At 33.7% G+C, this 27,581-nt stretch overlaps 1 protein-coding gene across 1 annotated transcript in view; it reads left to right on the top strand.

The window, feature by feature from the left end:
• The window catches only part of LOC123690866 (integrin alpha-4-like), a 33,622-nt gene extending 8,336 nt beyond the window's left edge, over positions 1 to 25,286 (top strand). Inside the window, exons 7-25 of the mRNA XM_045634965.1 lie at positions 11,936 to 12,016; positions 12,499 to 12,591; positions 13,316 to 13,401; positions 13,808 to 14,017; positions 14,931 to 15,030; positions 15,423 to 15,596; positions 15,927 to 16,024; positions 16,499 to 16,586; positions 16,901 to 17,043; positions 17,435 to 17,643; positions 18,189 to 18,405; positions 18,784 to 18,944; positions 19,604 to 19,685; positions 19,934 to 20,029; positions 22,795 to 22,945; positions 23,280 to 23,361; positions 23,729 to 23,840; positions 24,683 to 24,754; positions 25,153 to 25,286. Of these exons, the coding sequence (XP_045490921.1) occupies positions 11,936 to 12,016; positions 12,499 to 12,591; positions 13,316 to 13,401; positions 13,808 to 14,017; positions 14,931 to 15,030; positions 15,423 to 15,596; positions 15,927 to 16,024; positions 16,499 to 16,586; positions 16,901 to 17,043; positions 17,435 to 17,643; positions 18,189 to 18,405; positions 18,784 to 18,944; positions 19,604 to 19,685; positions 19,934 to 20,029; positions 22,795 to 22,945; positions 23,280 to 23,361; positions 23,729 to 23,840; positions 24,683 to 24,754; positions 25,153 to 25,257 (2,360 nt within the window). The 3' untranslated portion in view covers positions 25,258 to 25,286. The remainder of the gene's footprint in view (positions 1 to 11,935; positions 12,017 to 12,498; positions 12,592 to 13,315; positions 13,402 to 13,807; positions 14,018 to 14,930; positions 15,031 to 15,422; positions 15,597 to 15,926; positions 16,025 to 16,498; positions 16,587 to 16,900; positions 17,044 to 17,434; positions 17,644 to 18,188; positions 18,406 to 18,783; positions 18,945 to 19,603; positions 19,686 to 19,933; positions 20,030 to 22,794; positions 22,946 to 23,279; positions 23,362 to 23,728; positions 23,841 to 24,682; positions 24,755 to 25,152) is intronic.
• The last annotated feature ends 2,295 nt before the right edge of the window (positions 25,287 to 27,581 follow it).

Consider the following 27,581-nt stretch of genomic DNA (forward strand, 5'->3'; position numbering starts at 1 on the left):
GCGACGAGACGCGAAGGGCGGTATCGTATAAAGCGCAATGCTTTATAGGCGGGCACACAGTGTGCGCTAATAATTTTCGTTCGGGAATGTCTGCAATAGACTCACCATCGAGACTCCTAAGAGGCCAATCAGACGGGTCCGAACGAGCCCACTGGGGTCCTTGGAACCACAGAGGGTGCGAGACGAGATTTTGTGGCGTAATGCCACGCGAAAGAACGTCAGCGGGATTTTCAATACCAGAAACATGGTAGAAATTATCTGATGGGATGTTATACACGACTGTGGGAGCAACGAAGCCCATCATGTCCCACAGACGGGCGGTAATTGACAAGATGGAGCGCTTAGTGCACATCACATCTGCGGGTGCGGTAATTTTAAAATAAAAACAATCATCAACGGTAGACCAATGCAGACCAAGTAATTTATGTTGCACGGTCTTATCAAACTCCACCGCGGAGGGTAAAAGTTTGTGCGAAGCGGGAAGATTATCTAACATATTCTTACTATTACTATTCCATTTAACTAGATCCCACTGAGCTCCCTTAAACAAATCGATGAGCTGCTGCGACGCGGAAATTGCTTCACATTCCATGGGAATAGAGAAGGCAATATCATCCATATACAACGAGGAAGACGCAATGCTACTCGCGAGCGGATATTTCGCGCCGTCATCTTCTACGAGCTGTCTCACCGTGCACAGTGCATGATAAGGACTAGACTTGATGCCGAAGCAAACTCGATTAAATTGATAAAGAAGTAGCGGATCCTGCGGGCTGAAACGATATAAAAAACATTGAAAACGACGATCAAACTCACGCATGAAAATCTGCAGGAATTGTTGGCGGCAATCGGCGGTCATGGCAATCGCGTGGAGACGAAAACCTAAAATTATTGTAAACAAATTGCCTTGTAAATTCGGCCCAACATGCAGAAGGTCATTCAATGAACGCTGGCTTCCAGAAGTTGGCATGCTAGCATCTAAAACCATGCGCAGCTTAGTCGACGATTCATCCTCGCGCAGAACAGCGTGATGCGGTATAATATAAATAGGTGTAGGGTCAAGCGGATCATACGGAGGCGCGGGTGAAATACAATTCTTCGTTAGATAATCTTTCATGACGTCATCATATGCCAACCTTAATTTAGGTGAAGCCTGTAGCTTTCTTTCAAGGCACATGAAACGTTTGCGGGCAATATCAAATGAGTCACCGAGAGTGTAGAAATCATCCTTAAATGGGAGCGAAACGATATATCTGCCACTCACGGGGTCGCGGGTTGTAGTTAATTTATAATATTCTTCACATTCAACATCATCGGGATGTTGAACGGGCGGTGCGGTAGGAAGCTCCTCGAGCTCCCAGAAACGCCTGACTAATGAGTCAATAGCGGCGGTCTCTTGAACGTGACAACACGTCAAGGGCGGTTTATGTATGTTAGGTATGGTGGGTACTGAACCCATTATTACATAGCCTAACACCGTGCGCAATGCAGCGGGCGCCGACGAGTCACGAGCTGCATGAACTACGTCGGGGAGAAGCAGATGAGGGAACAGAGAAGCACCGATTAATAAATCGATTTTATTTGGCGTACCAAAACTCTCATCTGCGAGCGGTAAATGCGAAATATGCGATAAGACAGAAGTGTCTATAACAGCGGTAGGTAATAAATCCGTAACATGATCAACAACTAGCGGTGAAATATTAAAAGATATGTTGTTGTCAAGACGCGAATAAAATTTTATATTTACGGAATTACTATTTATAATTTTTTCTGAACCACCGAACCCCTTAATAATAGCTGTGTTTTACCTGAAATAAAACACATATTAAATACTTACCTATATTTGAAGCTTACTTATTGAGAAGGTACCTAGCTTTTTCCGCCTATTTTCCCTCTCTTTCTCGTTGTATATATGCTATCTCTCTCGCACACGGCACACCTCCCACCAGGTGGCGCGGCCGGCGCACGATAATGTGCAGGCGCTAGATCTTCTTCATTGAGTCGAAATACTCAACAGGTGGACGTTAAGTGTAAGCTTCAAATATAGGTAAGTATTTAATATGTGTTTTATTTCAGGTAAAACACAGCTATTAAACACTTGACCGTAATTTGAAGCTTACTTATTGAGACCTGTTTGTTACCCACCTGGTGTACAATATATGGACGCCAATGTGAATTTGAATAGGTACATAAGTAATTACTTATTTCTTTATTTGAAAGAGTAAGGTGTGCAGATAGTATACCAATAAATCACACAAATTTTTAAATTTTTATATTATTTATATTAACAATAAAAAGTTAATCAAATAAGAACCAAAAAGTAAATCATAATGATTAAAAGTATTAGAACTTATGAGATTGGTTCAAGCGTACCTTAGTTAACCTTTTGGGCTTGAAAAGTTAAAGTTACTACAATTTCCACTATCTTTAGCGTAAATCTGCGAAAGAGCAAGTAACGACTTTTAATTACGCATTTAGATGTTACTTACAAAATTAAGCAACAGCTCATCACCGACGAGGCAAGAATACCTCAAACTCAAACCTTTATTTATTCAATTAGACTTCTGTAGAAGCACCATTGAATCCTCATAACATAGATTTACCAGCTGTCTCAACTCACACAGTTCTAACCCAACCTGCTACTAGCGGACAAGTAGAGACCTTGGTCTTTACTTTTAGGGTCAAATAAATTAAAAGGTCATCCCTTGGATAAGGTAATAAAATAAACCAGGTAAGCGGTTTAAATTATAATACAGATAATATGTAACATCCAACCAAAGCGTGCGGTGTCTATTAATGTTTAGAGCCAACGCCACCGATCATAATATAAACATGGCTGGTACTTTCAGTGCAATGCATGAATTATTTATTTAAAACTGATAGGTTTTAAACTCTGTACTGGAAACATAATGAACTCAAGAAGTTAGAGACTAAAATGATAAGAGCTTATCTGTGTCCCAAACCTGCAATTACTACAGCTAAGTACGTTAAGTTTTAATCAAATTAATTTTAAGGTATAGTTATGGTTTACATCAGAACATATATACCAAAAGTCTCGGGACTACATAACGTGACTTATTTATAATGAAAGTGTTTGTGCATAACATCTAGGCCATCAACAGCTATATGAACGTCAGATAGGAAATGAGCCAAATTTATCCAGTAAGTAACAAAGGTTTTTAATTATACTTATTCTAATTCAACCAACTTCTACTAGCTACTCCGTATGTCTTTTGGGTAGACGGAGGCAAATAGGATTTTTCTTCCGACTATAACATTTGATATTTGGAAAATGTATACATTTCGTATACCTTCAGAGTCAGATTCTAGTGGTGCAGCACTAAACACTGTCTATTAGGTGAATGGTGCTGCTGACCGGGCCTTCAGTTCTGCTTTCCAGAATACCTTCGCCCTTCTCGGTGCTACTACTACTGAAATAGCAGTACTCTTACACGTCGTTCAGGCCTCGAACTGACTAGGATTTCTCATATTATCGTTACAACCCTCGCTCGCTCTAACGAGAACAAATTATCGCTAAGGAATTCTGCTGCAGGACAATGGCAACAGATTAATATGCATTATTATGTTCAGGAATATGGTGCGTTCTGAATACTATCGTCGTCTGAAGGTATCTCCTTTCGATTAACTGCATTAAGGGTGCAGATCTGATCCCATTTTTGTTCCGTAGGAATGCTACGACTGCCTAAACGTTAAACTGGACAAAGAAAGTTGCCCTGAATATGGTCGGTTGTTCCAACATCCCTAATATGGCTAGCTTACCTTAGTTACCCCTTGATTGTAACTGCTACCAATGGAGGCACTGCTCGTGGGTTGTCCACAGTTTTTCGAGTGCAAAAATGAAGAACTGAACTCGTGGGGATCTATGTCGAATGAATCTGTTTTAAGATTATGAAAGGACAGTTGGTTGTGGATGCGAAGACAGGACGTTACTTTAGTCATCTGTAACCACCACGAGAGGCAGCCACGGACAGTGATATAGTAAGAACTAAACTAGCAAAGTTTAGTTGGCTTACTAGACTTTGTCATGTTTAAAATGCAGTATATCATCTGTATAGAATTGCATTTATGACCATTGATAAACTTAATTCAACCGCAACCACGAGAAGCAGGCACGGATATCGATATAGCAAGAACTAAACCAGAAAGGTTTAGTTTGCTTATCTGGTATATTTATAATGTTTCAAAAGCCGTATAGTCTGTATTGCATTGCATTTATTGCCCTCCCCCCCCCCCCCCTTCAAATCAAAGAAATGTGAAGTCATCTGGCAGAGCTTTCTCGTGAAGGGTAGGGGTTCCAAGTAATATCTAATAATACGAGGCTTTTGTTTGGAAGGATTGACCTTCCGTTATTAATTATTATCCTCTATCCTAAGTAACTCAATAGTCAGAATTCACAGTACTCGTTGAGTCCTTAAACGTTTTACGTTAATAGTTGCATATAAGTTTATTATATAATATAATAATCCTGGTGGGATGACAAGAAACTTGTCTAAGCAAATGATTATCCTAATCCCTCAGCGATTTATTGTTTGAGCCCTGAAGAAAAACTCATGGGTGCCATAATGAGGCCAAACGGGTTGATAAACGAGTCGAATAAATTGCCTACAAGATCGGGCAACTAAAGTAGGCCTATGAGAGGTCAACTATACATAACCAATCGTAATTTGTTACATTCAATCGCTTTGCGATTAAAAAATCTCTTCAGGTGATTTTATGTGAAAATTGGTCGGCTAGTGCCATGGAATTACGATAACAAATATACCATTGACACAAGGCTTGGTGACAATCCTGGAAACCACCGCCACAAATCATCTGCGAGATGATATTTGATCCGACTCGCCTCCCTTTGTTGTGATTCTCTGCATTGTGAGGCTCTGCATTGGTAAATACAATTTGTTCAAGTCGCAATTTCCATAATTGATAAACCAATGGTGGTTTCCTGATTAAATAAGCGTAAGCTAACCTTTTAGGATACAAAGTATTCATTTCATGCGTCCATTATTTAACGTCTCTTACCTATTTTATTGTATTTATTAGGTTATATTACTATACTTATATTGTATAGATGGCCCACTGTGAATTAGATTTCAAAACCTTTTTCTACCTACCTTAGAAGAGTGAAGATCCGTTACTGTCATCTCTAACATTTTCGTGGGTCCTCGTTGACGAAAGCAAATATCTATGATCATTTTAATGATCAATCCTTTGTATATTTGCACCAACCGCAATCAAAGCCCCGCGAGGGCCGATATATATTTGCACCATTTCCCCGTGAGGGACGGTCGTAATCAAAGCCCCGCGAGGGCTGATATATATTTCCACCATTTCTCATTGAGGGCGGTTGTAATCAAAGCCCCGCGAGGGCTGATATATTTGCACCTATTTCCCTGCGAGCGACAGCTGCGCGAGGGATGTTTGTAATTTGAAATAAGTAGGGCCTTCCCAAAAATACTTAATAGTCACCCTGCGAGGGTGGGTTTAACCTGGCTAACGAACCTAACCTGCGAGGAGTAGCGGTTAAACCTAGCGGCCACATTTATGTAATCTGCTTCGAGCAAGATTTAAGGTGCTAATATAAAATTAGAAGTTAATAATCATTTAAAATAATAAGAATTGATTTGACAATGGTAATTAATTGTTATGTATATATAAAAAGAAGGCTTTAACTATTTAATAAAGTCAAAATTCAAATCATTTACACAAAATTTTAAAATGAACTTCGATTCATATTTAATTTAGTTCATACAATCGATGTCACATTCAGTTGCTTTATATCCGTTAACATTCCTTACGAACGCAGCCATACGTGGCCATACCATCGTAGGACGGTTTTATTGCACAAAATAATCTCCGCTCACCCGCAATTTTTTACTTTTTGTCAAGGTGTACAAGTTTATAATATTATTCTAAAACGTTAGAATATGTGAATAGTAAATCCTTTGAAATGTCTCTAAATTTAATTTCTAATTAAGGTATCTCGATAACTATACGATAACGTCTCTTTCCAAACTAGAAAATTTAAATGTAAAATTTTGGCACTTACTCGTTTTAACCAAAAAGTTGCATCATTTGAAACATAGGAAACGTAATATAAATAAAAGTAATTTTCAAACCAAAATTGCTGTGTGTAATACCTATGTCTATTTTCGCTTATATACGGATCAGGATTAATACTCATAAAAGGACACGTATAGACTACGGATACTTTTGAATGTGTGGTACGTTCATGGTACCTACTGAACATGTGCATTGTGCGTATTCCATCATTATTCAGATGAGCGGCTAACTCCCGGACGATTTATAACATATCTCGACATGTTCGGACACGTTGTGATTCGTGCAATTACGCTAACATCAATTTGTTCCTGTTATAGGTAATACCTATATAATTTGTTCTTTGAGCTGACTCATCTCGTTCGATAATTTTTAGTTATAAACTATACTCCGAACCGTTCCTAGTGATAACGACAATGTAATAAAGTCGTAGCAATGGATTGCATGCCTGTTAAGCTTTGAGTTGGCTCATAGGATTAGCCTTGGATTTATCCATACATACTATTAATATTCACTTGTAACCTTGTAATAAAAACACATTAAAAATGAAATAAAATAAAAATATCTATATAAAAGAGAGGGTATTTGATATATTTAGTCAATATCAAATAATCACAAAAGTAATATTAACGATACGAGTAAAGCCGAACGGTAAATCCGTTAAAATCTGCTTTACTCACAGTATTAGAAATTCAAATATTCATTAGTATATATTGCATTACTTATAAAATATTTCAAAAGAAAAGTTACTATTTCACGTAAAATGTAACGGTTGTATCGTTAATTTTAAATATCTAACATGCTATTAAGTATTTAAAGCATATTGAAAAATAAACTATTGCTGAAGGATTCACTAAAAGACCTCAGCATTTTAAATAAAGTCCAACGGATATACCGTCGATTTAAAAGATTTTTGCTCATTTTTAACCCTAGAACACTAACCTTATTTTTCGACGTTTAATACTAACCTTCGTCGTTTCGACTACGCTGTTTATTGGAGGGGATTTAAGGGTTTAATTAAAAAAATATATTTGTAGTTATGTTTTATTTTAAGCATAATGTATTAATCTACATATAAAAATATTAAAATATATATTTTAACATAGTTTTAATTCAAATAGTCATCAAAATGAGATCACAGTTTACACGCTTTATGAACATTCTTAATTTTTTTGAAAAATTCCGTACATATAATATATACCTCTAAATTGCTCGAAATAAACTATTAATTACAAAAATAATGTCTGGAAAATTAATTAAAAATATAATTTTGATAATAGCTTAGGATCTAAAACATTTGTGACACACATCAAGTTTGTGTTCCCCACACAACGATTTTTTGCACCTAGTGCACCTATTTTTGGTCTACCTTTGCTATACGGAGGGACATATAGCATATAATATGTTTATTTTATTTTGTTATGGAGGTACATTAGCAGCATTACTTTGCTCAGTCTCATTTATAACTTTCACATTGTTTCTTCCTGGCATGTTTAAAATTTATGTGATTGAGTTCCGCAGAGTATCAGTAATGTCACCAGTAATTATACTTGAAAAACATTGAGGATCTAAAATATCTTGAAAAAAGCGTACAGGCCCACGTACTATATATCTATGTTCTTTGAAGGTCTTCTGCTTTGTGACCTTGACTGTTGTGATGACCATAATATATTGTGTTTGTCTTTCCCACGAAGAATGGTACGCGATGGTCTTATAATCAAATCGCTAGGGTCAGCTGTAGTGCTAGGTGTCTCATCTTCAATAGAACGTGGGGAGATGTATTACTACTTGCCTCATAATCTTGATCTGGAAATTGCTCTTTATTGACAGTAGAAACTTCATCATCACCCTCCGTTTCATGCCTCTTCAGCCTCAATGTGGTCTTCAGGCTCTCTCGCAGATGAATTTTCCTCATCGCTTTCAACTTCTAAAAATAACGTATGAATCGTATCTAAAAATAAAATAATAGGCACCATTATAAAAGATAAAATAACGTAATTTTAACTTAACTAAATAGTACGAAAAGTTACGTTAATACTAACCTTCGTCGATGTGACGAGCCATGGTTGCTGGAACAGCGCGTGTGGACCTTCCACGTACAAAGCACTACCATCCATCGCAAGCGCAACGGGTTGGCTGAGATTAGCTGAAGTCAGAAAACCATACGGTCGCGCGCGTAAAAGTTATAGTGATTTTTTTGGTGACGCGTCGTCGAATCGACGAAGGGTAGTGATCTAGGGTTAAGTAAAATGTCATTACAATAGATGTAAAAATAACTCACTGTACCGATCCGACGGGATACACTTTTTCACACTTTTAGCACTTGCAATATGCAATACTTAATACTTAATAGCACCAAGGTTGTAGTCTTGTAGACAACCTTCTCGCGGCGGAAGCTAGACGCCAATGAAGAAGATCTAGCGCCTGCACATTATCGTGCGCCGGCCGCGCCACCTGGTGGGAGGTGTGCCGTGTGCGAGAGAGATAGCATATATACAACGAGAAAGAGAGGGAAAATAGTCGGAAAAAGCTAGGTACCTTCTCAATAAGTAAGCTTCAAATTACGGTCAAGTGTTTAATAGTACGTTCGGTTTTCTGCGGTTTAATACCTAAGCGTTCACAACATTCATTCGTAATGAAGTGACTTTGCGAAGCGGAATCTAAAAGCGCGCGAATAATAAGCCGTTCACCTTTACAATTATAAGCTACGACTTCAGCGGTTGATAATAAAATAGTACATTGTTTATTCGCGGGCGCGTTGCATTGAAATGCGTTATCAGTATCAGCTGTATAGCGGTAAATAGCGCTACGTCAGTGCGGACGCACTCGCCCGACGGCGGCGACGGCGCAGGCAACGGCGGTGTGCTGCGCGGCGGGGGATGAGACGCAGGCGCGGGTATGGAAGATTCGCGTTTCAAATGTAACATTGTATGATGTTTTAATTTACAAACGCGACAATTAGAATAAGATGAGCAACTAGAAACTCGATGTTTTATACTGAGACAATTTATACACGCGTTTCTATCCTTTACGTATTTCAAACGTTCCTGCGGACTCATTTTATGAAAACTCGAACATTTATATAAATGTTGATGCGTAATATTTTTACAAAGACAACTATAAGCGGAATCAGCTGTTGTTACGTAAGACTGATACGTCTTAGGCGGTGCGGAAGAAGTATCTATTATTTGAACTGCGGTTATAATTATTCTTATTCTTTCGAGGCGGTTTATTTATTCCCGAATTTGTGGAAGGATGAATGCGTTCTAATACCTTCGCACGAGTTTGAATAAATTGAACTAAGTTATCAAAAGTAGGCATTTCACTACCAAACTCAGTCTCGAAAGCGCGAACAGTATCTGAGTCTAACTTCTTCAGCGCGATATGAACAATCATTAAATCTGTAATATTATCTAACTTTATATTTTGTAAGGCGCGCACCGCGCTAATAAAGTTATCTGTAAATAAATCAAAGTTTGTTGCGGACGCACAATGCAAAGGTTTAAAATCAAACATTTGATTTAAATACGCGGAAACTAACATACGTTTATCATCATATTTATCTTTTAAAGTTTGTAAAATTAAATTATAATTTTCAGCGGAGGGGGTTATACCAGCTATAACAGTTGTGGCCTTCCCCGTTAATTTACCTAGTAAATAATATAAGCGCTCGGCATCTGTAAGGCCGGGATTGTTATGAACAATTGATTCAAAATTCGAAAGAAACAGCGGAAATGAGCGAATATCACCCGAAAATGGTACTAATTCGATAGGCGGTAATTTAGGCCTATTTTTATGCAAATTATTAATATCTCCGTGTGACGGACATGGTTGCGAATATTGAGATTTAATTCTTATAACTCTGCTATATAAAGACTCGAATGCAACGAGGCTTTTATAATCAGGTTTCGCGGTAGGTGTTAACGATAATAAGCGAGTATTGTATTCGTCTAAACATTTTTCAAATCTTTCACGTAGTGATTCTATCTGCGCGCACTCGTCAAGGAAACTTTCCATAAGCGAGGCGTTGTTATGAACGTTTAAAGACAAATCATACATTTGTTGCACCATTTCGAATATAACTTCGCGTTTAGCTAATAACATGGATAACTGCGAATCATTTATATCTTCCGAATCATTAACATCCGAAGCGTCACTATCAGGTAACTTAGTCATTTTCTTAGGCGGCATTTTTAATAACAAAAGTAAATATTCAAACAGAGAATGTTACAATAAAAGTTACAATAACAAGTAATACGACCAAATTAAGTAGGTCAGTGACGCAAGCGTAATAAGACCGAGTATGCACTATGCAATTACAATATGGTCGGATTATAACAGCGGATTGCGGAATGTAGGTACTCGATAAATTTCGAGTGCGGGTAGACCGTAGATAAATATGATGTAATATGTTCGATTTATAATGATTTTAGCGTTATAACTGCGGATAAACGATATGAATATAGTTTTAATTAACTATTTTAATTATAATATACGCGTAACTTAATGTCACGGGCGGAATAAAATATATTTTAAGCGGAAAATAATAGATGACGCAATGTCGATCTATGCGGTTATAGTTATTTCACAATGAATGTACTATTAAATCACTTATTAGGGCCTACAATGAGTATCCTAATAAGGGCGGGTTTAAAATATATTTTATATGAATAGTAGAAGACGCATTGTCGTTCTACGCGGTAAATTAAATAGTATTTCGCATTGAAGATACTACTAATACGCTTATTAGGGCCTACACAATGAGTATCCTAATAAGGGCGGTGGAATCATCAGGTAATGTACGATTCGTAAGGACTAACAATGGTTACTATCCGGATCGAAGGTACCAATCAATGGTCGCGCCAATATAAAAAATATACGTAAATATATTCTCGATATAAAAGTGGACTGTATTTAGATCAACGTGGTGTTAGCAAAGAGGGGAAAGACGGGAACACACGGCACATACCTCGTCGGAGGGAGTAGCGTCCAGAACACACGCCGCGCCACGCGGTCAGGGTCCTCCAGCTCGCGGCGGGCAAGAACGGGTCCAGTCCAACACTCCACACAAACACACACGCGGCGGTGAGCGCGACCAAGGGCCGGGGCACGGGATGCCCCGGGGGTGTTACAAAAGCACAATGCACAATGCCTGATGATCTAGAGAGCCTCGTGGAAGCTCTCCGGCGGTGAGTCCCGATCCTCGCGAAAGATCGGAGAGAAGTGCTGGCTGTCGTTCGTGACATAGGTAGGTCACGTGACGAGCGCTAAATAGCGCGCGATGATTGGTTGTGCTCGTATGTAGGGAAGGATGAAGGAATACACCACAAATAATAAACATTTAATTTCTACATTTACTATTTTAATTATATTGGCGTTACCAGGAAATATACTTTTCTCTTTGCCGAGAAGACAATATTCAAGTAAATTCTACTGAATTATTCTCTAGAGGGCAAAACACCTCGAGTAAGAAAAGCCATGTATTTCCATAGCAATTTTAAAATATATCGTCCACTATAATATTTTGTAAAGTCAAAAAAAAAATATAATGTTTAATATAATGTTTGACAAAATATCTTTTTTTATATGTATGAATTTAATGTTTTTTAATCGTATTGAATGTAATTTTATAATACGTATTACTAACATAGTTTCTAAGATTAATGTATACTAACACAAATATGGATGAATATCTGGAAATAAAAAAATAATTTATTTATTATTATTTATTTATATTTTATACTCATTACTTAATTACACAAAGACGTAGTAAAAGTAGAAACAATCGTCAATTCAAAATCACAAATACAAAGCCTTTCAATTATTGGAATCTTGTTTCATTTAAATATTTATTTTTCAGAATACAGAATGGACTCATTTGGTTGGGAAATTCAAATAGACAAGGAAATGGAAGTTATTTTGGCAAGTCCTATCCAACGAGGTATACACAATATTAAGATAATAAAATTTTTATTGTTTTATTTTTTAATTGTTTCTAAAAGATTTCCTGCGAGAAAAATAAATTTTATAATTTACTCTACTTTCGACTCCTTTCGTGTTTCTATGAAAGAGATTTTACGCGGTAATTCAAAGTTATGACTCTTTTCACTTTGATTCCTTTCAAAAATCAATATAGGATATTTTATACAATTCTTGTTGTATGTCGAACAATCTGGCAAAGGTTCCTATTCCTATTCCTATACACATAAGCGGGTTGGCACATTCAGTTCGTTTCCCTATTTGTAGAACGTCAAAGCTGAAAGCGGGCCTCTTCCCTCACTTTGCATTGTATACATCACAATACAGGGTGCTACATTCACTATTGTTCAAATTAAAATCGCTTTAAGAAATAATTCTCAAAGCCAACTTGGTCTATATTAGGTATTTCTAGACTATCATAATGCTTTGATTGAAAAATTGCAGGCCAAGTGTCAATTTATCAACATCCCCTGAGTGCAGACAATCCTAAACTAATATCGAAAACACAGCCAAGGGATGCAGTGGATCACAATTATGGTATGAATATCATTTTAGAAGTATCAAGAAAATATTCTAATTTGTATGAGGTTACTTGTATTTGTACTTAAGAATAGTTTACGTAAAGATGAATGGGGAATTTAGCCTCGTTTATTCACCCCTCATCATGATCCAATAACTAATTACAATCCGCGCAGAATTCTTTTCGGATGGTAAAAATTGTCAAACCCCAATCAGTATAATAAAATAATAAAAACAAAATTCAAATGAATTTAATAACAATATGCCCCTCGCAAGGTTGCGTTGTCATCATGTTTTTAATTTATGCATTGTCGTTATAATTTTATGAATTGTATGGTAAAAATAATAACGATTAATGAAATTTGCGGACTTTCCTTGGATTTGTTTATGAAAATTGTTATGATTTTAAAATAGATACCTCTACCGGCTTGTCTTCTTGGAAAATTTTCAAATGCTTTATATATAGATATTCTAATTTTAAACATGATGTGGGTATTTCTAAAATTTTAAGAATGATAATCCTTAGAACCATATTTAATAAAAAAACGATGTGTGGCACTCGGGGACTGCCGCGGTAAAGCTATTGCATGCTATGCCTTCAAGCCACACCTCCGCCCGTCGGAGTGGGGAGCGTGAGGTTTTTTCGTTACGGAATTTCTCGATTCAGTCCCCGCGCTCAAGCGCCGCGATAGAAGCTATGCAATAGCTTAAAATTTAATAATCATTTCAATAAGTATTTCAGGTTATAGCATAACAACTGGAAGATTCTTTACAAATGAATCGTTGTTTGCAATAAGTTCAACGTTTGGAGATATTGGGATTGGAAAGGTAAGATTTTCCTTGACAAAGATATGAATACGAAATTTCAGGAAGTTGCGGTTCGTTCTTTAGAAAATTACTTTATCAATATAAGTCAAATCTGAATATCAAATAGTTTAGAAACTGCTATGGTCGTAACAGATTTCTTACTATTGAAGACGCTTAAGTACACATTTCTATAAAAATTATAACTAATTTGACAAAAGCTGCATAATGCATATATCTATTTTATTTATTTTTGGTTTAATTTTTTCCTTTAAAACTAGGGATACTAAAATATGGAAATTTTGGAAATCATAGCGAAAAACAAAAAAATGGCATGATAGAACACCAGAAAGTGAAACTACTCCATCAATAAAGAAATAATATTACCTTCAGTTTTATACGTTCTTATAATATTTATTCATCATTACAGGTGTTTTTCTTCAACAAGAAATACACCAACATTCAAACCATAATAAACGACCAAGTGGGTATCATGTTCGGTGCAGCGCTATGTGCTCTAAGGTTGAACGTCAACCATGATTCGCTGCTCATTGGTGCTCCAACATACGCGGAGAATATAGATAGTAATGATTCAGGAGCAGTGTATGTTTATGTACCCGATTCAGACTATAACGCTAATGTGAGTAAAATATTTTATAATTATTACTTACGATCGAGTTATAAAGCTGTGGAGTTTGTTTGTTTGACGCGCTAATCTCAGGAACTGCTGGTCCAATTTGAAAAATTCTATCGGTGTTAGGCCGCGTTTCCACCTGCAAGAAAACTTCCGCGAGAAATGTCTGACAGTCTGTCTGACAGCAACTTGCAAGTCTACTTGCAGGTGGAAACGCGGAATTAGACTTGCAAGTTGCTGTCGGACATTCCTCGCGAAAGTTTTCTTGCAGGTGGACAGGCGGGCTTAGATAGCCCATTCATCGAGGAAGGCTAGTTTATTATGGCTATATTGGCTATATAATTAAATCACGCTAAAACCAACAGGAGCGGAGCCACGCGGGTGAAACCGCGGAGCGCAGCTAGTAATATAAAAAGTTGAAGATTTTATTCGTTTGTTTTAACACGCTAATCTCAGGAACTACTGGTCCGATTTGAAAAAATTCTTTGGGAGTAAAATAGCCTATTTATGGAGGAAGGCTATATATAGGCTATAAGATCACGCTAAGACCAACAGGATCGGAATAGTTATATTATTATAAAATAAATGTTTGGGTTTGTTCCTTTGGTATAAAGAATATTAGGGATAGTTCGAATGAATATTGTGTTTGATAGTTTACTATATGATAAGTAACGATTAATAGAAGCTGTTTATGAATGCTAAAAAAATAAAAAATAAAATAAATAATAAAAATAAATAAAATTAAAATTAAATAAAATTACTTATAAGAACTTGGATGATAATGATAATAATATTATTGTAGCCTGTAGGGTACAGAAGAGAAGATATTGACAAAATAATTGATAATGTATTTATTGAACTCGGTATATTTAATTATGGATTATGTTCACAGTTAATTTGATTTGATTTTTGTTTGCAGAGATTAGTTTTCAAAAAGATAATAAAAGCTACCGAACCCGGAGGCTATTTTGGCAATTCGATCCTTAATTTGGGTGATATGGATGGGGATGGAAAAGATGGTAAGTAAAACAAAGAAAAATAAATATCTTTATTAACAAGAATACATTACTTTTATAATACATTACAATTTTAGTAGTTAAATTTATAAAATAACAATAATATGATTGATTTAACTTGCTATCTACTAAAACATAAACTATGTAAAGTAAAAACACAGAATACATAATAAAACCTATATACGCTAGTAAAAGTAAGCTTAATCCCAAAATATATAATTCACAATTTTTCATCACCAAAGTTCATAATTACTACTATACTTGAATACAGTATACTAAGATCGAAACAACTAGTATTACTTTCATACGTCTACCTTCTGTCAACTGGACTTATTTCTCCACACATTCCAAGGAATATAATTTTTTTTTTGACGTTATGAATGGTTATTCTTCAGAAGTGGCAATAGCAGCTCCATACGAAGACAATGGAGCGGGCACTGTATATATTTATTCAGGCCATTCGCTCCTCAATCAACCAACTACCTATCGGGTTAGAATAAAGCCAGAAGGATTTCGCTCGTTTGGTTTCAGTTTGACACCCGTTGAAAATCAAGAGAACGGATGCAATGGTAAGCTTGACTTTTATTCATCTGTATTAAAAAGGAATTGTTATGTCTTTTGAATAATTAACTAGTATAAAAATAAACATAGGTACCAAGACAAAAAAAAATCAACGTTATTCTAGGGACGTGTTACGTTACTATTGTTTTAACTAATTAAAACTGTATATCTTATTCATCTACGTTTATTCGGAAAATGTGTTATTGGAGTTAATAATTATTAGTTAATTAACTTTTATGTAGCCAATTTCTAGGTTCCTATTAAATAATGTAATAACTACAATTTAGCTTAAAATAAAATGCAATTAATTGACTTAATTAAAGTTCCTTAATTTGTAGATTTATCCATCGGAGCTCCGTACAGTAACAGCGTATTTCTTTTGCACTGCATGGCTTCTGTGACAGTCCAATTAAGAGCAATACTTCCAAGCTTTCAGGTAAAAAATAAATACTCTATATGCTTTTACGATTAAAATTATATGAAGTAATTAATGTTATTACATTAATAATTGAATTTCATCCATTGTCATACTGTATTTCGACTGTCCCTTTATGAGTCAAATTTACTAGATGTTTGACATTATGACCTACATGAAATTCATTGATTATATAATTACGCGATTTATAAGTTTACTAGCTGTGCTCCGCGGTTTTACCTTAGCGTGATGATATAATATATAGCCATAGCCTTCCTCGATAAATGGGATATCTAACACCGAAAGAATTTTTCAAATCGGAGATCAGTTCTTGAGCGCGCGTTCAACAAAAACGCGTTCAGCGCGTTCAAACAAACAAACTTGATTATTGAAAGCTATTTGATTTACATTTCATGTTGTTCCTATCATATTCTAATAATATATTTGCTTTTGAAATTGTTATGTTTAGTTTGTGACTCTCTTCTTATTTCCTAGTTTGCGCATGTTGATAAATTGGAAAACTTTGACATGGAAGTATGTTTGGATGTAACGTATCCGGAAAGGCCAAAGGAAATTGATGCAGGTAGTTTTAATACAATTATTGAACGTGTATCATTTGATTGAAAATAATTTTTAGTATTATGAAAACTTTGAACACATTAAACTTAGTACCTATGTCTGAAAAAATGTTGAGATATCCTAATCTTAATACAACATAGGTAATACCTCGATCTCTCATATTAATATCAACAAAATAAATATTTAAAATTCAAATAAAAACAACATAAAGAATAATAAGCAGCAGTAGAAGTAATGCAATGAACGCAAAAATCGTGAATATTGAACATAATTACAAAATTAATGATAAAAAATCTAATGACTTCTCTTCATTCACAGCTGTAGAAATCAAAATTGAATTATCGACTATTTATTCGAAGTTAAAAGAGGGAACCGACAACGGTATTTTTTCTTACGTTGTAGCTTTAAATAATAAAAAACCGGTTTACTGTCGCAAACTGGGAGTGCAAGTGAAGATACCGGTGAGTCTAAAGATTCATGAAATTCTTAAGAAATTCATTCAGAATTCTGTGGAAGAAAAAATTTTTCAAACATTAACAATCACTACAAACAAGATATACTAGGCAGGTGCTACTTGTACCAATCTACTAAGTTGAGAAGGCAAAAATAAAAAAAATATTTATTTATAAACAAGCTACATTCCTACTAGATCTTCTTGTTTTTGTTCGAATTCTTAGTTAGGAGACTTCGTCTATAGACAAGAAAAATATGTGCATTCGTTGTATTATTCGACGATTGCAATTACGGTAAACTTTGTAAGTTTTTTTGGTTTCAAAACCGTTCACCAAGTTATGTAAAACTTATAATCTTAGTAATAAAACAGTTCAGTTTTATTTAGCCCTATATTTACAGAAAAGTGAGTTCTTCCAAGTGATCGAGTACAATATAACAGCAGCTCTTCTAAATAGTCCCGAAGAGTACGCGAATTACGATCCAACTCGTGTTCTCTTGAGCGAGAGAAGTCGGTTGTCATTACGAGGCAAGGAGTCAGTATCGACATGTGGAGCTGCTAAATCTGTCTGTGTGCCTAACCTTGTGCCGAGTGTTACGTCTTCTATGAAGTAAGTATTGTGCTGGTTTACTAAGATAGACCAGTGATGTTCTAGACAAATAGACTGTTTAAAATTGTTGTTTTATTAATTTTAATCTTATTAATTATATCATACTAGCTTTCTGCCCGCGGCTTCGCCCGCATATTTAAAGAAAACCCGTTCCTGTAGGATTTCCGGGATAAAACCTATCCTATGTCCTTTCTCGGATATCAAAATGTCTCTATACTAAATTTCATGCAAATTGGTTCAGTAGTTTAGGCGTGATTGAGTAACAGACAGACAGACAGAGTTACTTTCGCATTTATAATATTAGTATGGATGAGTTGCAATGAGTAATGTAGTTGAAGGCTAATAAAAATAGTTTTATACTACATAACTTTTAAGCAATATTTTTTTTTAATAATTTTTATTAGTATTTAAAACAAATGAAGGAGCCTTTCAGTTTAAAACGATGAGAAATTTGAAACATTTATATTTTGAATAAAACGATGTTTTCCATAAAACAATCAAACCGAAACAATTCTAATTTCTATTACAATTCAATTTATTTTCAGATCACTCAATTCATCAACATTTGAATATTGGCTAGGGAGTAGTGAAAGGGAAAATTTCGCTATTTCTTTACAAAATAAAGGTGACCCAGCGTATTCGTCCTGTACTCACATACAGATTGAAGGGGCCAATGTTCTGACTCATCCTCGGAGTTGTAGTAAGGACGATACGATCTTTATCTGCAAACCCCGTTTACCTTTGCGGAACGGTGATATTTGGGTATGTATATATAAAATATTATAAATAATTTAACGATGCAACGCAAATCAGATACTGTACGATATTTGCCTCAATTAGGAATAAATCTGTTCTGGAGACAACTATTTGGATAATGTATTCCGTCACCCATCTCGAATATCATCGTCACCGTTCACGAATAAACTACTGAATCGATTTGGATTAAATTTAGAATACAAATAATTTGAGCCCTGAGGAAGGATTTTATTCTGGAAATCCTTCGGAAATGGTAATTAGGTGAGGTTTTCTTTGACAACGCGGGCGAAGCTGCTATTAAAATTATAGTCATGCATGAGTTTGAGGCATCGTTAAACTGTAAATATTTTCGCTTAAAACCAAATTTATTTTTAATTATTACAGAACATAGAAGATTTTGTATTAGAAACAGGACTATTGAATAGTAAGGATAAGTACATAAAAATAATCAACGAAGTGTACAGTCATTGTGGTAACGCTTCCGAAAAACAATATTATGAAAACACTGTTATGTTGTATCCTGACTCTAATATTCAGTTGAATGGGTATTATTAATTATTATTAATTTTTACATAATATAATATTATATTATCTATACAAAATTGAAGTTTATTCTAACAGTAATAAGCTTATATACCTATGTGCTTTATACATATACACAAAGCACATGCAATATGAATAACTCGTTAAAATAACAAAAGTGTCCAGTCCATTATATCAATAAATGATTAAAATCGTAATTAAATTAATTATCTATATAAGTACTTATTTAAAATTATAAATGTATGTTTATCATATTTTATCTTAAATAACAGAAGCGAAAGCTTAGTATGGAATCAGATCGTACCGTGTGCGAAAAATGTCCTGAATTTATATTTATAAAATAATAACAATAATAACAAGTGATAACTGCGTTAAAAACAACCGACTTCAAACTTGCACTTTGACAAAAATGCTCATAAAATAAAAACTACTTGGCCTATCCGAATAAAATTTTTATGGGACCAATTCGATACCATCCCGCATCGAACAAAAAAAGAATCACGTAAATCGGTTCAGAAACCATGGAGTAATCGGTGTACATACATAAAAAAAAACATACCGGCCGAATTGATAACCTCCTCCTTTTTTTGAAGTCGGTTAAAAAATATCGGTGCTTTTATTGGTCTGAAAGATAGATGAGACATATTTGCTATATTTACAGAGTAACAAATCCCAATGATATGATTAATACGACTGTAGACGAGTTAAATACGATTGAGAAGAAATTTGAACACGTTTATACTGTAAGTACCTATCAAGTTTTATTAATAACTTGAACTAGCTTAAGTATTTATAGTATTAACTAACTATCGACCCCGGCTTTACCTGTACAGTGGCGAAAATTGGTTGTAAGCGGTAAGACAGTTTTGCTGAAGATTATCACATTATCAGATGTATAGTTTGTAATTCTATACAGGACATACAGATAAATATTCATTTTTATGTATACAGTTTGTGTTTATACTTCAGGTTTCATTGTTTTTTTTTTCAGATAACCAATAGAGGTAAAACAAATTGGGTGGGGATGCAAAGTGAGATTGTATTCAATAATAGCTTCTACATCGATTTCCTCAACACTACAATTTATGTAAGCTAATTATTTTACAATATTTTTTCATATATTTACTTACAAGTTCTTTTTTTCTAAATATATTTGAAATAAAATAAATTAACTTAGAAATGGAAAACTTTTTAACGAATGTAAAAACGTGGAAAAATAATATGTGGAGGTTGTTTACAAATAACATTTTTTGTACGACTGTCAAGACATGAATCTAACATTAAATTTTGAAAAATCTTGTCACTCAGAGAAAGTCAAAATTAAATTTATTTAAAGCTGACTATGTAAATATAAACAAAGATTTAGGAGATATAAATTGGGATGAGATTTTTAAAAATTGCACTGATGTAAATGATATGGTTACTAGCTTCTATAACTGTCTACGAAATATAATACATAAAAATGTACCTCTCACAAAAGCTGTTCCTGCGAAATATCCATTATGGTTCACACATAACTTAATAAAACGACTAAAAGAGAAAAATAAACTTAGATTGCGCTATAAAAAATATAGAAACCCCATGGACAAATTAACTTTAGACCTTTTAACCAAGCGATGTGATAAATTATTACATGTATGTTACAATAATTATTGTTTTAAAATAGAAGAAAGTATCGCAAGCAATCCTAAATTTTTCTGGTCATACTTGAACAATAAAAGAGAATAAAAAAATGCTATACCCAGTTATATGATATTTGAAGACAAAGTTTGTAACAATTTTGATGATATTTGCAATAGCTTTGCTGAATACTTTTCATCTAATTATTCTGTACCCCGTGCCGTACAAAACACAAATGAAAATTTAATTATAAAGTCTATAAAATCAACTACCACACCTGCAATATCTTTTAATCAAATAGAAATAAATCAATTAATGGTCTCAAATAAACTTAAGTCTTTGGATAGAAATAAAGGGCCGGGACCTGATGAAATCCCTCCCATATTTATAAAAGAATGTTATAAAATGCTCACTCCACCCTTAGTTACTATCTTTAATGAATCATTACGAACTGGTCTATTCCCTGACTATTGGAAAGAAGCAAAAATAGTTCCAATCTTTAAAGATAGTTTCAGATCAAATATTAAAAACTACAGACCAATCTCAATCCTATCAATTTTTCCAAAAATTTTCCGTTTATTAGCAACCATTTCAAATCAATAATTTCTTGTAGTCAACATGGCTTTATCTCTAATAGATCTACTTCTAGTAACTTAATCTCATTTGTAGAAAATATTATAGGTTATGTTGACAATCGTGTTCAAGTTGACGTCATTTATACTGACTTTAGCAAAGCTTTCGATAAAGTCAATCACGAAATGCTTTTGCTAAAGCTAAATGAAAATGGCGTCACTGCAAGATCTTTGTTGAATTGGTTCAGGTCATATTTGAGTTTCCGTGAATCATATGTTGTCGTGAATGGTTATCAATCTAAGTCTTTTGACGTGATGTCGGGTGTTCCCCAGGGGTCACACTTGGGACCACTTTTATTTCTAGTTTTTGTGAACGACATAATTAACTGCTTCCAAAATACAACTCCCTATCTTTACGCAGACGATCTCAAAATAATGCGACCTGTTGCTAGTACTTACGATCAATTTCTTATACAAGAAGACCTTAATAGACTATTTAATTGGTGCCAAGAGAATGACATGTCTTTAAATATTCAGAAATGCTATCACATTTCTTTTACACGAAATAAAAATCTGATTCCAGTAACTTATGTAATTGATAATAAATCTTTGGCACAGGTCGACTCGATACGAGACTTAGGCGTTATTATTGATAAAAAGCTAACATTTTATCCACACATCGACGCAATTTTAACTAAAGTCTCCAAATTAATAGGTTTTATAATACGTAATACAAAACAATTTAAAAATTATAGAACTAAAATAATTTTATATTTGTGTTTATGTCGCAATATTGTAGAATATTGTTCTCAAGTATGGTCTCCTTTCTATGACGTGCACAGGAACAGAGTCGAACGGATTCAGAAAAGATTTTTGTCACTACTTTCTTATCATCACAACCTACAGCTTTCTTCTTATTCCGAAAGATTAAAGTTTTTTAAATTATGCTCCCTAGATAACAGACGCAAACTTTTAGATATGGCATTTTTGCATAAAATATTAAATGGTAAAGTTGATTGTCCAGAACTTCTTAACCATATAAATATATCTGTGCCTTGTAGACAGAAGCGTCCTAGCTCTTATAAATTATTTTTTCTACCCTCATGTAAAACAAATACTAAATATAATTCACCTATTACAAGAACTTTAAGACATTATAACTCGTTGTTAAATTTAGTGGATATTGATATTTTTTCTGATAAATGGCCTGTAATGAAGAACAAGATTATAAAACTTTTTTTGTCCTAATTAAATTCTTAAAACAGCATAATTCCAGTCACTTGGTGCAGGTATATTTATATGCATGATTAAGCTGTTTTAATATTTGTTATCACTTTGTATTAATTTCATAAATTTATGTTAACGCTTGTGTGTAAGCTGTGGTCACATATAACCGGTAGTGCATACGCCAACTTATATATAAAAAAAAACTGTATTTAGCCTAAGTACACATGTAGCGACCTTTTGTGATCCTTAAATAAAGAAAATAAAATAAAAATAAAATAAATCTAACTGCTAACAGCTAAGTCTCCCCGTGACCACGTTCGCTGTAAAATGTTCTATATACATATAAAATAATAATACTTACGAATAAATCACGTTTAAAATGTCCTTAATTTCTCAATGGTAAACATTTCCCGTTTTTCTTGTAATTTTCTAGGCGTATCCTGAATGGGGTGCCATTGAATGTCCTGTAAGTGAGGGAAGTAATTCAAAGTACGAGAACAAATTTATTTGCAATATTGGTGATATGAGACCGAATCAGAAAATAACAATATACATCAGTATCGTGACGAAAATTGGATCTTTTGGTTTGTAAATAAATATATACACATTTTTAAGGTTCTTTATGTTAATATTTTTTTGTTTAATGAAACTTCTTTAGGTGCGATGAGAGTAAAATTTCAAGGTCACGTCATGGAATAAGGCGACGATTTGAATCTTGCCAAAGGAGTTTTACTCCTGACATATTATGTGCTCAGTATACACACGCTCTTTTTTCATTTTTCTCTATCATCATTTACATGATTTAAACGACAAAAAAATATTTGATGGACAAAATTAATCTCTAAAATAAATTATTATCTATTGTCTATTTTAAATTACTTAGTTAATATTTTTAATAATTATCTTCTTTCCTTACAGAAGAATCGAATGATGTTAAAAACATATCAATATCAACTGCGATACATTTGATAGATGTGCAAAGCTCATGGCTAAGTATAGGGTAAGGAAATTTATAATTGCAAATGTTGTATTTCATAATAATTTATCCTGATACGAGTTCCCGAAAACATAATATACCTACTTTATACAAATGAGTTGGCTCTGGCCAAGTCATCTTTTTTAAAGTTATCTAAATTACTAGAAATCAATATAATCATCATTTTTTAAAGTAAAAGTTCTTTAGGCGCCTTGAGAGTAAAATTTCAAGGTCGCGTCTTGGCAATACCAATGGCCAACCTTGGCATGGAGTAAAGCGAATATTTTGGTATCTTGGAATCTTACCAAACGGCACACACGCTCTTTTTTTCCTTTTTAATCTTTATAAAGGCAGATAATAATTGTATTTATGTATTAAACATTATTTTCAGGCTCGAGACCATATTACTCTGTCAAACACCGTCTGTAGCTCTGTGGATTATTATCCTAGCTGTTGTATTTAGTTTGATCTTGCTTGGTATTATAGCGTATGTGCTCTATAAGGTAAGCTCTATTATAATACTTATGTTTAAAATATTAAAAGTATTATTATCTCCTATACTTATTGTTACAACAAAACTAAATTCTCATAATACGTTATTACTATAGAAACTGACATTATCATAATAATGTTTGGTGTATAATATTCAAATTATTCAAATTATTTATTTCTTCCTTTTACAATAGGTCCTTCACAGTCCTTCACTAATTTGTGATTGGAACACTCCTAGTAAGCAAATAAATGCTTGTGTCAGGAGGTTCCGCTCTTCCTTAACACTATTAGACACAGAAATAAAACAATATGAATGAATACAATGCAAAAACACAAAAGAAAAGAAAGAATTTAACAAAATCTCTGTATGAGTGTGTGTGTGTGTGTGTGTGTGTGTATGTGTGTGTGAGTATGTGTGTGTGTGTTACAGCACGTAAACACTGATAATGGTGTTCCGAAATCTGTTCGTTAGTAATATTTTAGTATCCATATTTACTGAATGTTAAGTCAATAAACATCTTCTTATGAACGTAGATCATAAAATTTAAGATAAGGCTTGCATTATTTGTAATGATATCTCAGGAACTGAACAAAATATTATATATCTCATTTTATTTGTATACTCACACATTCATCTATCCAGAAGTTTTTATTCGAAAACTACGTACTTCGTTTAAAGTGATTGCACATTCTTTAAATTATATTATCTCAATAAACACCACACCACATAAAACAATTTTATCAGAAGACAAAATTTATTTTAAATTATAAGCGGTATTTCATGAAATTCTTAATAAAATGTTCAATATCTTATAACGATGACAATATTAATTAATCTCTGTTCCCGGCACAGTGCGGTTTTCTGCGGCGAAAGAAAAAAGGTGAACTGAAAATATTGAAGAAAGAGTACCATAGACGGAGTATGGTAAGAATTATATTTATTTAAATGTAGTTGCTCCAGGTTTTGCTTATATTTTATGCTATTTATTAAAAAAAGAGAATGCCTAGGTCTCGAACTAATTTAATTTCAAATTTAAAAAAGTCGATACAATTGTTTTATCTTGAGATCATATTTAAATTATAAATAAAGAAGGACACACATATTTTCGCGATTATAATAATGTGAATTCTTTGAAACATGTAAAGCGGTAGACATTGTATGATCAAAATACTCTTTTAAATGAGCAAATATTTCAGTGTCTGCTTTTGAGTTATACCTTACTGACCTTCAAGAATTTTTTTATATAATAAAACAAATGACTAGTAATTACAATAGTTAGAAATTTATTTAGTTACAAATTCGATTGTAATTTTATTTTACAGTTACGACAATCAATGCGTGCTTCTAGAATGAACGCAGGAGATAATGATATCTTGATGCACCATGAAGAAAATGACCAGGAAAATAAAGAACATCCACAGATTTAAATTTAATAAAATATTTATGTAATTGACAATTATTTTTTTTATTTCATAATTCCATCGTGTTTTTTCTATTCCTTAGATCCTGGGGATCGAACACCGGACCTCCCATTTTCATAATAGAAGTTATCAAAAACTTCCTTTCTGTGTTGTTTTATCAACAGTAACAGAAACAGTATTGATGCTACTAAGTTCAATGTTATCTACTTGATCTCGAGGCATTTCGGTTTGAGCTGGTAGGTACCTAATTAATTATAGGTAATAAATTTTACCTAAGCTTTTACTACATAATTTCAAACATGAGTTATTGGTCAAAATCTTGTGGTTAAAGAATGATTCCTTTCTGCTATCAAATCAACTTATTGAATTTTGAGCCCGGAGAATTCATCAAGGAAACCCTAATTTGTGCAGAAAAATGTATAGAATCTAGGGCTACATTCAATTAAAAAGAATACAGCTAAAGTTGCAGGCTACAACTAGCAGTTAGCACCCTGATACGTATATTTTCACTAGGTACGTACATTTTCAGTAAGTTTTAATAAGTAATAAACTAAATGAATCTAACATAAACTAGTTTATTATAAGTTGCGCACTAAACAAAGCCAGCGCGGTATAACACAACATTGTTCAAAAGAAAATTAATGAATAAAAGTGTATTAAACTTTAAAGAATATTGCATCGAGCTTCTTAACTAGCGAAGCTGTTTTTATATTTTTATACTGGATTTTGTTAGCTTCAAATAGCTTTAGAAACTGACTTTGAGGTGTATAGTGTATTAATAAGAAATTATTTTACCGTATACTTATAATTTACTTGCGGTCCGCCCCGGCTTCACCCGTGGTACATTTTTACGTTTCTCTCCATAAGAACCATCCTCGTACCTACTTCAAGAAATGTAATAAAAAAAGAATTAACGAAATCGGTTCAGCCCCCCTAGCTAAGTGTATTCTAGGAGGTAGCAACGTTGACAAGTGAGCATTTTAGTATAGTTGGTTCTTTGATATGCTGTTCCTCTTGCTATTTCGGTTACAGTCCGGGCTGTCTGGCTGGCCGCAGTGGTTGCGTTTATTAGTGCGCATCTTATCTGCACAGGAAAATATCCTTAATTTAAAGTCATTTTTTAACGCGTAATTTTTAATCTTTTGCCTTTAGATAGATCAATTAGACATACATTTTTTATTGCAAGACGTTTTTTTCGTTGTTAAATAGGTGCCAGACGCAATTTTTATTTCAAAATAATTAAAATATCATCGAAGTAAGTGAAATTCCATCAACATGAGTCCCAGTGAAGGATAAGTAATCACTGTGTTACTTATACTATATATAATATTCATTTTACTATTTACAGTTTTTTTGCAACAATCTACCATATCGCCTCCTTTTCCCAACGAACCTTAAATAGGACGTTAATGTAAACTTGATAAAAACCAAATATCATCAAGAAATTAAAGACTTTTTAACGGATTTTAAACGCGATTTATTCATTGTATTATTTTCCCAAGTCTTTAATTTCAAATGTATAATATTCGCGTAAAATCAAACACTAGAAAATACAAATATCATCAAATTCATATTTATACCCAAAAGTGTAATAAATATGAAACCATCTATTAAAAATATTAGTTTACTAATTATTCAATATAAGTATTAAAAAAGGATAATACAATATAAATAATAAAGTTATTACTTACCTTTTAAGCGGACTCATGTTGATGTAATTTCACTTATTTCGATGACATTTTAGTTATTTTGAAATAAAAATTGCGTATGGCACCTATTTTACAACGAAAAAAACGTCTTGCAATAAAAAAATTATGTCTGATGGATCTATCTAAAGGCAAAAGATTAAAAATTACGCGTTAAAAAATGACTTTAAATTAAGGATATTTTCCTGTGCAGATAAGATGCGCACTAATAAACGCAACCACTGCGGCCAGCCAGACAGCCCGGACTCTAACCGAAATAGCAAGAGAAACAGTATATCAAAAACCCAACTATACTAAAATGACTTTTTTTTAAACGTTGCTAGCTCCCGTACCAGTGGCTTTCTGTTAGCGTAGCGTTCAATAGAATAGACTACGAATGTATGAGATTGACGTAGGCTGTCGATACGTTTATCTACAGCTTACGTCAATCTCATACATTCGTAGTCTATTCTATTGAACGCTCAGTTGTTCTCGAGTTTATGCGCTTACCAACACTTAATTTTTATATTATAGATTATGTATGTGTTGCTATAATAATTGCATGTAAAGAGTCTAAAGAGTGATTTACACGTTAAGGTATAAAGAAGATGCCTTCGAAACATCCAAATGAAGAGAAATATATTT

The sequence above is a fragment of the Colias croceus genome, chromosome 4 (genome assembly GCF_905220415.1).
Source record: "Colias croceus chromosome 4, ilColCroc2.1".
Taxonomy (NCBI): domain Eukaryota; kingdom Metazoa; phylum Arthropoda; class Insecta; order Lepidoptera; family Pieridae; genus Colias; species Colias croceus.